The sequence below is a fragment of the Xenopus laevis genome, chromosome 6L (assembly GCF_017654675.1).
Source record: "Xenopus laevis strain J_2021 chromosome 6L, Xenopus_laevis_v10.1, whole genome shotgun sequence".
Taxonomy (NCBI): Eukaryota; Metazoa; Chordata; class Amphibia; order Anura; family Pipidae; genus Xenopus; species Xenopus laevis.
In genome coordinates this window covers 5,768,967-5,781,453 of record NC_054381.1, presented here as the reverse complement: position 1 = coordinate 5,781,453, position 12,487 = coordinate 5,768,967, and the positions used below count along the sequence as shown (strand labels likewise).

Below are 12,487 nucleotides of genomic sequence, written 5' to 3'. Positions count from 1 at the left end.
TTATGCTAATTGCACCAAGAGAACATTCTAGCAAGTGGCTTCAGAGTTGATTCCACTTTGAGCTGCAAAGCTGTAATCTAAGGTCCCTATCACATTCCCATCGGTCCCTGCCCCAGTGAGCTTACAATCTAAAGTGCCAAGCACATTCCCATCAGAACCTGCCCCAATGGAGTTTACAATCTAAGGTCCTTATCACATTGCCATCGGTCCCTGCCCCAGTGAGTTTACAATCTAAAGTCCCTATCACATTCCCATCAGAACCTGCCCCAGTGAGCTTACAATCTAAGGTCCTTATCACATTCCCATCAGTCTCTGCCCCAGTTGATCTTACAATCTAAGGTCCCTATCACATATAATCTAAGGTCCCTATCACATTCCCATCAGTCCCTGCGCCAGTGAATTTACAATCTAAGGTCCTTATCACATACAATCTAAGGTCCTATCACATTCCCATGAGTACCTGCCCCAGTGAATTTACAATCTAAGGTCCCTATCACATACAATCTAAGGTCCCTATCACATTGCCATCAGTCCCTGCCGCAGTGAACTTACAATCTAAGGTCCCTATCACATACAATCTAAGGTCCCTATCACATTGCCATCAGTCCCTGCCCCAGTGAACTTACAATCTAAGGTCCCTATCACATTACCATCAGTCCCTGCCGCAGTCTACTACTCACTGCATACAGGGCCCTGGCTGGAATCAAACCTGAGGACTGCAATGGTGTGTTGATGCCGTCATTGCATGACAGGTCCCTGCAGGCCCCAGTATGATCCAATTGTTGGCCCCCAGGCTACTGATCTGATCAAACCGATTTGGCTACCATGAATTCAAATAAGGAGACTTTCCTCAAGATTCCAAAGACGTTTTCTTGAATTTACGCTATGTTGCTGTAATGCTAATCTTAATAATAAACTTGGGGTACAGCTCCTGTGTGGCCCCATCATCAGCCAACATATTCATGACACAAAGAAGAATGTCAATTCAGTAATTATGCCTTCTCCACTGGCTTCACCAAGCTCTAATCATTGAACAAATTACCTCTCACACAGGAGCACTTTGCTTTGATTGGTCCTTTAAATGTGGGTAGTAAATACCATAAGGCAGGGCTGTCCAACTGGCGGCCCACGGCCCACCCTTATGTGGCCCTCCACATCAAAGTCAGCCTGCTGTGTCTGATTACCATATGTAATATTTAATAGGTATCACTTCAGACATTAACTGGCCCCTGTATTAACTCAAATTCAGACTAATCCCCTGTATTGTTCACACCTGTGATCCCCCTGTATTGGTCACATTTGTGACACCTCTATTGTTTATATCCTAAAGCCCCTGTACTGTTCTACCTGAGACCCCTCTATTGTTTATATCCTAAAGCCCCTGTACTGTTCTACCTGAGACCCCTCTATTGTTTATATCCTAAAGCCCCTGTACTGTTCTACCTGAGACCCCACTATTGTTTATATCCTAAAGCCCCTGTACTGTTCTACCTGAGACCCCTCTATTGTTTATATCCTAAAGCCCCTGTACTGTTCTACCTGAGACCCCTCTATTGTTTATATCCTAAAGCCCCTGTACTGTTCTACCTGAGACCCCTCTATTGTTTATATCCTAAAGCCCCTGTACTGTTCTACCTGAGACCCCTCTATTGTTTATATCCTAAAGCCCCTGTACTGTTCTACCTGAGACCCCTCTATTGTTTATATCCTAAATCCCCTGTACTGTTCTACCTGAGACCCCTCTATTGTTTATATCCTAAACCCTGTACTGTTCTACCTGAGACCCAGACTGAAACTGCCACATTGTTCTCCTGTTCACACTTGTTATAAAATGCTAATGGGGCACCAGCTCTGTGTCACTGTATGTTGTGCATATTAGACTGCTCCTGATTTTCCTGTCTCCTGCTCTGTTTTCCCTATACTCCTGTGTGTGTCATACTTTGCCTGCTCTTTGCACCCTGTGTTTGCCATACTCTGCCTGTCCTATGATCCCTATGGAACATAAGCCTGGTATTTGTTCTGGGGGTTTGTTAGCATTTGAAAATTATTGTTAGGGGCCCCTAAGGTGTTTAATCATATGCTGGGGTACTGTATTATACACAGGGGAGGCGGAGGCATGCGGATTTAAATATGACTTTTTTTTCACATATGAGTGACATCCCTGCCAGTGCCGGGCCAAAGTAGTTTGTCACCAGGCCCGGACTGGCAATCTGTGGGTTCTGGCAAATGCCAGAGGGGCTGCTATAAGTTCCCATAGAAAGTCAGTATTTAGTGGGCTGGTGGGAGCTGTTTGGGCCTCTTTGTGGGCTGATTGGGCCTCTGTGTACCTGAAATGACAGGGCCTATTTTAATTCTCAGTCCAGACCTGTTTGTCACCCTAGTCAAGAGCTTCACTCAGTGCCCCCCTGTCCTGCATTACCATTTCCCTCCTTACCATGATGTTTTTTAAATAAAGAGAGCAAGAAAAGGTACAACACTTTTTCATTTATATTACTGCCCCCGGTACCTGTCCCAGCAAGCTCAGCAGCCATCCATCATACAGCCCTCCAGCAGCCATCATATTGCCCCCAATCTTTACCTGTGTCAGCAGCAGCCAAAAATAAACCTGATCACATGATATTGCCCCCAAGTATTTATGTACCTGTGCCAGCGCCCAGCCCAGCAGCAACAGCAAATATATGGCCCCCAAATCTGTACGTGGCTGTGCCAGCAGGGGCTTCACACTTTACAGTATTAGAAAGAAAGTCTTGAGTTCAGTGTAACTGTGCAAGTGTGAGAGCAGCGAGAGTCACACCAAGCAGCCCCCCAGCTCTCTGCCTCTCTCTGTCACCCAACACATCAGTGACATCATTGACGCATATACGCACGTCGCGCTGCACTGCCGCACCGAAGGAGCTATTACTTGCTGGCAACAGGAGAAGGTGTAGGAGGGAGATTCCACCCAACTGAGTGACCATGATTACTAAAACAAATTATTTCGCTTGAAAAAAAAAGAAATAACCCCATTAAAAGTGTGCCCCTCAATGATGGCGTCCTAGACAGCCGCCTACTCTGCCTACCCCTAGCTCTGGCCCTGATCCCTGCAGTGAGCACCAACCATATGTTTTTTTGGTGTGCTATTAATGTGGACATGGTCTTGCGGTAACATGGGTGTAGTTTAAAGTGGGTGTGGTCTAACAAAAGGGAGTGGCTAACACTGGCTTCCATTATCGGCCCTCCACCATGTAGATTAGAAAAATTCCGGCCCTCAGTACCATATAAATTGGACAGCACTGCCATAAGGCATAAACATAAAGTGATCTTAAAATAACTACACCGTGAGCCAGTGATTCAGGGGTCAGCGACAGTGTCTGATCTCTGCTGACAGACAGGAACAAACTGCTGTGGATCTGCAGCTCCAGTGGAGTTCCCTGTACAGGGGGTGTTTGTAGCGATGCCGACTCTTGGCCCAAAGAGTCACTGTGTGAGCAGCCTGCAGTGCCGACTGGTTTTATATAATGATATATACTGTATATATACACAAGCTGTTTACCTGGGGTGACTGGAACCCCACATAATGTCATGGGATTCTCTAAATCCACAATTTTAGGATACTGTACTGAACCCACCATGAAAGGTTTAGCCAAAAGACAGGTTCAATTTAGCCAGGCACTCAGATTTGGCTAAATTGTGAACCAAATACAGGATCCAGGAGTCTGTCCTCAAATTTCATAAAGATTTGGCACAAAAAATGCTAAATTATTTAAGGTGTTGAGGAGAATGTCTGTTACCAACCGTTGGGATCCATAATATTTTCACAGTCATCTTGCTGGAGCCGTTAGGCCTGTGGATGGTTCTTCGTGGTGGGCCATGGAGATGCAAGTATACTTTTAACTTTGTTCAATGAAGTCATTTTTTAACCAATGTTTTATGGCCTTCTGGATTCCTCAAGGACAGCCCTGTTCTTCTTGTATCTTGATATGGTGCTGTTTCAGCCATAAAATGAGGGTATTTCACAAACCAGGTGCACCCTATGATGAAAACACTGTATATTCATGGTGTTGCCATATTGCAAGATGATTATGCCCCCATACACACTAATCAATACATTCAGGGGTGGCTTCACGAGCACCACAACAAAGTCAGAAATGTTTCATGCCCCATCTTATATATATCTTATATTTTTATGGGAAGTTCTGGAGTGCAGAATAGATTTCAACACCTCCACGTTGGGGCAATATTACCCATAGGTTACCCCAAATACACAGTTTAGGATAGGGTTTCATGCCAACACTTGACTCGTCAAGTGGAAAGCAGGTCTCAGTATAAGCCAATTTCAGACCTTATTTTTCTTGTTTTTTCTACTACCACCCTCGTTCTGATGAAGCATTGATGTCACTTCCAGTTTCATGGTGGTCAGTGGGTCAGGTTGCTCATAAGGCAGTGGTGGGACAGATTGGGTTACAGGTCAAAGCAGGTAGAAATGTAGGCTGCAAGTCCAAGTTTCAGAAATAGGGCCTGGGCAGGACTCTTTTACCAGTTTCCAGTGATATAACAATTTCGGAAGCAGAAACTGGGGGCCGCCATGAGATGATGGAAAAAATCTCCATATGTGTGAAAAAAATTGTCAATTTTCCAGGTGTGTCCCAAGAAAATGTTCCTGGTGGGCCCACTAACTTCTAGTTACACCACTACCAGGATCTTTGTCCATAAAATGCATCTGGAATGAGCGCATGTGCCTCTTCTGAGCATAGGGGTGGAAATAACATGAGAAATTTTGCAAGAATTGATGAATTTGCATGTGCAGATCCATGCTGTGACATGGTGTAATATGAGGAAAGATGATGGCTCCTTCCAAACATATATCTTATAAAAATAAGAAATAAGCAGCGACAGGATAAGCTGCAGAGGTTTAATGAGTTCACACTTCCCTTGGGTTTACTTGATTAGCACAAAAGAAAACCTGTGACTTGGGTGAATAGTAATGGTTCCAACATGAACAGAACGGCAATGGAAAAATCCCAGTGGTGAATAGGAGGAAGTGTCAATTTACAGCCCCCATGTTATTGCTTGTCCCATCTGTCAATAATTCCTGTAGAGACAATAGGATGTCATTATGTCTGACATGAACCTCCAACTAACAGCAATATTTATGAAGAAGGAGGGAAAGGAGGAACATTTAAGCGTGGGGGGCAGGACTTATCTCTTCAAGAGAGTGAAGCGGAAAAAAGATCACTGGGATGCACATCTGGCGACTGGAGCACCTGCTTCGGAGATAGGAATGTACCACTTTGTGTGGAAGGAAGAGCCAAAACAAATCCCTCCCAAACACAACGGCCTGCCACATGTAAAACGGGGTGGCCAAAATACCAGACGTCTAACAATATATTCATATAATGTAGGGACACTCTGACATAAACTCGCCATAGACGGTCAGATTTTATCCCTTGTACGACAAACGTTCGGATATTGATTGTTCGTTGTAAAGTAGCCATCTAAAACAAAACATTCAGATTTAAATTGTAGGATTAAAGTAGGAAAAATAACAAATCATGATTTTCTGATCATTAATTGTCAGGCAGCAATTGTACGAAAGTTATGTCCGACATACAGTAGTGATAGTCACCTGTAAATATCGTCAGATAACAAATATATCCAGAAATATTATCGTTATCCAATAGAAATGTTATAACCCGTCCAATCGACTAAACCACAGATCAATGTGGTATGAAGATTGTCAGGACAATTATTTGGAGCCCACAAACAATCCGAAAATTGTTCTAAACCTTGCTATGATTATAACTGTGTGTCTATGGCCAGCTTAAAGGGGAAGGAAACCTAGTTGGCGCAAAAACCTTCCCCCCTCCCGTGTGTTTCCCCCCCCCTCCTCCCCCCTGGCCTACCCGTCCCGCTGGGCAAATGCCCCTAACTTGTTACTTACCCTTCTGGGCAGGTCCAGTCCAGGGAGTTCACAGACGACATCTTCTTCCACGCGATCTTCTTCCTGCTTTGACTGGCGCATGCGCAGTAGGAGCATTTCGTGACTTCGTGACTTTTGGCGCATGCGCAGTAGATCCGTACCGGCGAAATGCTCCTACTGCGCATGCGCCAAAATGCCGTTCAAAGCAGGAAGAAGATCGCGTGGAAGAAGATGTCGTTTGTGAACTCCCTGGACTTGACCTGCTCAGAAGGGTAAGTAACAAGTTAGGGGCATTTGCCCAGCGGGATGGGTAGGCCAGGGGGGAGGAGGGAGGGTGGGCAACACAAGGGAGGGGGGTTGGGTTTTTGCGCCAACTAGGTTTCCTTCCCCTTAAATGAAGCGCTTCAGTATACCACCAAATGGTTTTGTTTCTAGAGAGAAAGTCCAGCATTGTGAAAGCAACGAGGGTCAGAGCTTTATGGGTAAGTGGGCAAAGTTTGGGCAGATCAAGGCCATATCAAGGTGAAACTTGCCATCGGTGAGAAACTTTGGGTGTGGTGTAAAGCATCCGTCATTGTATAATTCAAATGTCTGTAGTTCAGTTGGCTTCAGTTCTTCAGAATTGGATCTTCCAACAAAAATAAAGGCCCCCAGTTCTTTTAGAGATAAAGGAGATGAAAATCGGCTCCAAACTCTGCAGATAGGACGACAGCCAAATATCAGGACAACAGGAAAGACAGCTGAATTTATAGCCGAAGGGAAACAAAGCAGAAATGGACAGGGTGGTCTCAGATGTGGCTGCGGACATTTTGGAAAGATGACTGACTGTATAAGGCATTGCAGCTTTCCTTAACCCTTTGCCTGCCAATGACTACATTAGTCTACATTGTAGTCAAGAAAGGTAATGACAAAAGAGAGGAAAACTGCGGAGAATGAAAATTTAATATAAGTTTCATTATACTACAATAAGACATTTTCTATAAATAATGACACATTTTAAACAGTTTCTGTAATAATCAAGTTAATCTTCGAACTCGCAAATTTCCGCATCTGTCCCTCTTCATACAGGAGTTTGGGAATCTTATTCTGAATAACAGTTGGGTCCAATGGAGCCTTTGGGCAGTTCCTTTTGCCTAGAAGATGTTTTATTGTTCGCCAATATAGGTAACACTTCGACAATACTTTTTGTATCTGTTTTTTTTTTCATTTGTTATTCAAACATAAACACACCCTGACTGAGGAGAAAGGGTGGAAAACAAACAATCAGATCATATAACTCTTTTCCAGGGCTCAGGGGTCTGAGTTTTAGGCTCCCGACACGGGGTTATAGGTCTTTGTGCGTCAGAGCAATCCAACCACAGATTCCAGTTTGGCGAAGCTCATGATGTACATGTAGGGGCCGATTCACTAACTTCGAGTGAAGGATTCGAAGTAAAAAAAACTTCGAATTTTTGTGCTCCTCGACTATCGATTTGGCGTAAATTCGCCTGAGTAGAATGATTCGAATAGATCGAGCGCAAAAACGCTGCGACTATTCGCCATTCGATAGTCGAAGTACTGGATTGAGCGCAAAAACGTTGCGACTATTCGCCATTCGATAGTCGAAGTACTGGATCGAGCGCAAAAACGCTGTGACTATTCGCCCATTCGATAGTCGAAGTACTGTCTCTTTTAAAAATACTTCGACTGCCTACTTCGCCACCTAAAACCTACCAAATTGCTTTAAAAGCCTATGGGAAAGTCCCATAGACTTGTTTTCCAAGTTTTTGATCGAATAAAAAGGCATTCGATCGAATGAAAATCCTTCAAGCGAATATTCGATCGAGCACCTATTCGCCTGGCGAATATTCGCCAATTCGCCAGCGAGTAAATTCGCCCGAATTGCCTATTCGATTCTATTCCCCCTCGAAATTCGACCCTTGATGAATTTGCCCCGTAATGTTGGACTCGGTCACAGAAGAGCTGATTCTATCTCGTGGCAATTTCTGGGGTCATCATTGTTGTAGGGGGTCTAAAAACAATCCCATGAAGTGTTCGCCCGTCCTCGCCACCGATTTCCAAAGACTTTTCCTGTTTAGCGACGCCATTTGTCCTTCTTGGGCAGGTTTTGCAGCAACTTTTAAGACTGCTCCTCTTGATACACAAATCCAGCACCTAGAGATGTGTGTCCATTTAGTGAAATCAATCTAACCTGCTGGCACACAAAATCATTTCCCAGACTCATACTGACCAATGGCCCAGCAGTCTGGGTATAGATTTATCTTAATTGTTTCAATTTTATATTGTATGCACATGGTCACTTTTGTATGCTTGAGAAAGGGGCTCACCCCGAAACACAAATAAACAGCAAGGGGTCACCCTGCACTGCAATTTACCTCGTGTGCCAGTGTATCTTTACTGGGTATAGATTGTCCCTTGTCTTGGGAATGTGGCCAGAGTTACAGGTAAAGCATACCTCCCAACTGTCCAGTTTTTCGTGGGACAGTTCAGATTTTGAAAGATCAACCCGCAGTCCCGGATTGTTACTGAAATGTCCTGACTTTCTCTTTGATCTCCTGCAGTGAACAGCCAGAAAAAGACACAAAGGGGCAAATTCCCTAACCTGCGAAAATGTGTCCAGTTTTTTGTGGGACAGTTCAGATTTTGACAGCTCAACCCGCAGTCCCGATTGTTACTGAAATGTCCTGACTTTCTATTTGATCTCCTGCAGTGAACAGCCACAAAAAGACACAAAGGGGCAAATTCCTTAACCTGTGAAAATTTGTCAGCGACGGCTTTGCACACATCGCTACACTTCGCCAGGCGAAATTTCGCTTAGACAATGCCAATTTACTAAAATGCGAAGTTGTGTCCAGGGCACCCAACGCTGTCAAATTTTTGCTAGCGTTATGTCTGCAATCAAAGCGAAGAAGTGCTAGCATTCAATTCTGCCTAGCGCAACTTCATTAGAGGTCTTTGCTCAGGCTAATTTGCATACGGCGGGAAATGATAAAGTTGAATGGACGTATATGTTGCAGCAAATACATTACACAAGTCCAGGGAACCTTAATAAACAATAGAGTTGTTATAAAGCCTTACACATGAGCCCACTGTATAGTTTATTTTCCATATATTAGAAAATGTATGGGGGAACCCGGTTACCCAAAAAAACATTTTAAGAACATTTGTGGGCAATCACTCTGAAAAAAGGAAAAGACGTCAGTGTTTTTTGGGACTTAGAATTTTTTTCCATTAAAAATTGAGGAAGTCCTATGCACTCCATTGTACTTTGCCTGGTCTGAGCTGGTGAAGGCAAGTCTGGCGAAAGAGGTAACGTTCAGTAAAATCCACATCTTAGAACGTCCATTCACCAGAGCGAAAATTCTCCTGGCGATAGAGTGCGAATGATCGCTAGCGTCTGTCTCTTTCGCTAGCGAAGTTACGCCTGCGCCCGTTAGTAAATCGGTGAAGTGCCTGAATGACGTCATACTGGCGAATTTTCACCAGCGTCAGTCCCATCGCCCTCTAGCAAATCTGCCTCAAAGTTTCTACAACTTAATTGGCTTTTGGCAGAGAGCCCAGAATACGTTGGCAGGTGCACTGATACCTTTGTAAAATTCAAGATAAGCAAAGAAACAATTGTAACAATTGAAGATAAGCAAAGTGACAATCGTAACAATTGAAGATAATCAGGTCTCTTGGGCAGACTGTGAGTTGCAGCTTAAAGGGCAATTCACCTTCATTAGCAAAATGAACAACACAAATACCACAGAAATGGTTTTAGACTCTTAACCTGCCAAATGTTATAAAATGAACATGGTAATTAGGGGGTGTGGCCTCACAAATGGGCGTGGTAGAAGAAAACAACACGCTCCACCCTGCAAATCTTCTTGTCCCTCTTTCTGTCTCCAGAATGGTGGGAGGTGTGTGTAAAGGGTTCCAGGCCTGGCTCCTTATCTGAGAGAAGTCAGGGAAAGTCTCCAGACAAGAGCGAGGCCGAGGCCCAGTCCAACTTCCCTCCATTCCAGTGGTTTGTGTCATAGAGAAAATATCCAGCAATTTCCCCACATTTTTGTCCCAACACACAAGCTCTTTCCTGTCAGACGCCAATGACTGTAGATTTCTCTTCAGTTCAATGGACACCGAGTTACTCCAGGCTACTCCAACTTATTATGCACCGGCTTTTCCGCTCTTCTTTTAGTTGGACTATTCCGCCAGACTCCCCTCCCTCCTTCGCCAGGTGGTACGTCCGCAGCTGGGTGGGGCTGTCCGTGCGCGCGCTTTGTGCCCCAGCCAAGATGGCGGCGGCTGGTGTGTGCGCGCAATGGCCGCCCCTGCAGAGGAGGAGGAGGCGGGGGGAGGAGTGAGGGAGCTTTTTGTTCCTCTAGCAGCAGCCCGGGCGGGGAAGTGGAGGCCGCGACGGATCGTGTATTGAAGCGAGTGAGGAAAGCCCCGCCGTCTGCTCGACTCCCTCCTCTCCCCTCAGTGCGGCGGGCCATGAAGAGCCCGGGGCCCCCGGAGCCGTGACGTGAGTCCCTGTATGGCGGATATGGCCCCGGCGCTGACTGAAGCCGCTACGGAAACTCAGCAGAGACTCAAACTGGCCGCCTCCTCCCCCAGACTCACCGAGGAGCCCCCCGAGCCGCTGCTGTCCGTGTGGAGGAGGCCGGGGCTGCAGCTGAACGGAGGGGGGCTCGGGATGGAGGAGCCCAGGGAGGAGTCCGTGTGTCCCCTGCGGGCAGTCGGCGTGTCCCTCCGGCAGCAGCAGGAGCTCGGGGCCCGGGCCAGAAGGCTGTGTCGGCGGCTGCAGGTGATCCAGGCCAAGCAGGTGGAGCGGCACGTCAGGCAGCAGGTCTCCGGGCTCGTGCGAGTGTTGGGGGCGGCGGGGCTGCCCGGGTGTCATCACGGGGAACTGGAGAGACTGGCGGGGAGCGGCTCGGCCCGACTCACAGCGGCACTCGGAGCCTTCGACTCGGACGCTACGGAAAGCAGCTCGGGGGGAGACAGCGACGAGGAACAACCGGAGCCCCCTACTGGCGGGACGGAGCAACCGGGGTAAGTGGCGCCTCAGGGACCGCAATTAGTTATTATTATTATTATTTATTATTATTATTATTATTATTATACACTACTACTACTGGCTGCACGTGACTGTGTTTGGCAACTGCCCCCCTGTGTCCAACTGCCCCTCATTTACTACTTCTTGTCTCCTCCTCTCACTGACAACATAACCCCCCCCCCCATTGTGCTGCTCCACCAGACTGTCCTGTGTGTGACTTGGGCTGAACTTCTACAAGAGCCACGTGACCCCCCCCACACACTGATCAGCCTTATATAGTAGTACTGGGTATGACTGGGCACTCTCAGGTCCACTAATACTGCACATGTGTCACTGAAGACTTTCTGGAGTTCAGTACAAGGAGTGAGGCTTTGTCATTACTAACTGTAGTAGCTGTAGTATCATCTAGTGTGGGTGCTACAGAGATGCCCACTATATCTCTCTTATCTGTACATTGGCTGCAGCTCCCGGGGGCAGTCTCTGTGTCTCTGTGTGAATGAGAAGTACATTGATGCGTTGGAGTAAAGCCGGCCAAAGATGCAAAGAGAAAGTTCCACAAACGTTCCCTTTGTACGATTTTTGGATCGTGTGTCAATCATCCCGAAATTCTTCGTACCACAGTGATCAGTTGTTTCATTGGTTGGGACAAGTTAGAAAAATTCTGTCCGATAACGATATCTCGGCATCCGTTGCCTATCTGATGATATCAATGGCTTAAAGTGGCCATAGACGCAAAGATCCGCTTGTTTGGCGACATCCCCAAACAAGCGGATCTTTCCCTGATATGCCATTAACGAGCATGTCTTTATTGGGGTAATATGAACGTATGGCTGAACAATCCCATTACGATGTGCAATGGGCTCCGGCGGGATTGGTTAGGTCAAAATCAAACCTGTCCGACCAAACAACTGATCTCCGCCGGACGAAAGATGTCGGCACTCTCCTACACACGGTCTGAAAATCACACGAGTCCTCGATTCGTATGTATATGGCGTGCTTAACTGTCACTACTATTTGTCAGATATAAGTTTCCTACCATTCCCCTCTGGGCCAGAACATCGTCTGATTAGTTTTTTAAACTGTCATATTTAATCTGAATGGTTAGTGGCAGGTCAGCAGATCATTAATATCATGTGAGGCTAAATTCTTTACATCTGTGGCCAGTTTTACTCTTACTAACGTTATGCCAGGTGAGAGCTTTATGGGCCAGCGGATATGATGGCAGCACATGTTAGCCAGGCAGGTACTGTACAGGTAAGTACACATCTCTATGGAAATGGTGCTAATGTATAAGAGGTAACGGGCAAGTAGTGCCTGTGTCTTGTTGTACTTAATTAGGAGTATGTAATGTTGCAGGTAGGGGCAAGTGTTGGCAGTTGGGGCAAGTGTTGGCAGTTGCTCAGTATAAGCTGGCTCTGTTTCATGCTCTTCCTCTATAGACTTGTGCCAGTTCTCTGAGCACCTTGGTGCTGCTTGTTCCAAAGGAAGATCCAGTATTATTAATATTATTTATTAATATGTATCCAGTGTGCCAGTCTCTCGTCACATAT

The 12,487-nt window shown here is 46.0% G+C and overlaps 1 protein-coding gene across 1 annotated transcript in view; it reads left to right on the top strand.

Annotated features, from left to right (window-relative positions):
• The first annotated feature begins 10,137 nt into the window (after window positions 1-10,137).
• The window catches only part of kansl1.L (KAT8 regulatory NSL complex subunit 1 L homeolog), a 57,621-nt gene continuing 55,271 nt past the window's right edge, over window positions 10,138-12,487 (top strand). Inside the window, exon 1 of the mRNA XM_041565725.1 lies at window positions 10,138-10,933. Within this exon, the coding sequence (XP_041421659.1) occupies window positions 10,419-10,933 (515 nt within the window). The 5' untranslated portion in view covers window positions 10,138-10,418. The remainder of the gene's footprint in view (window positions 10,934-12,487) is intronic.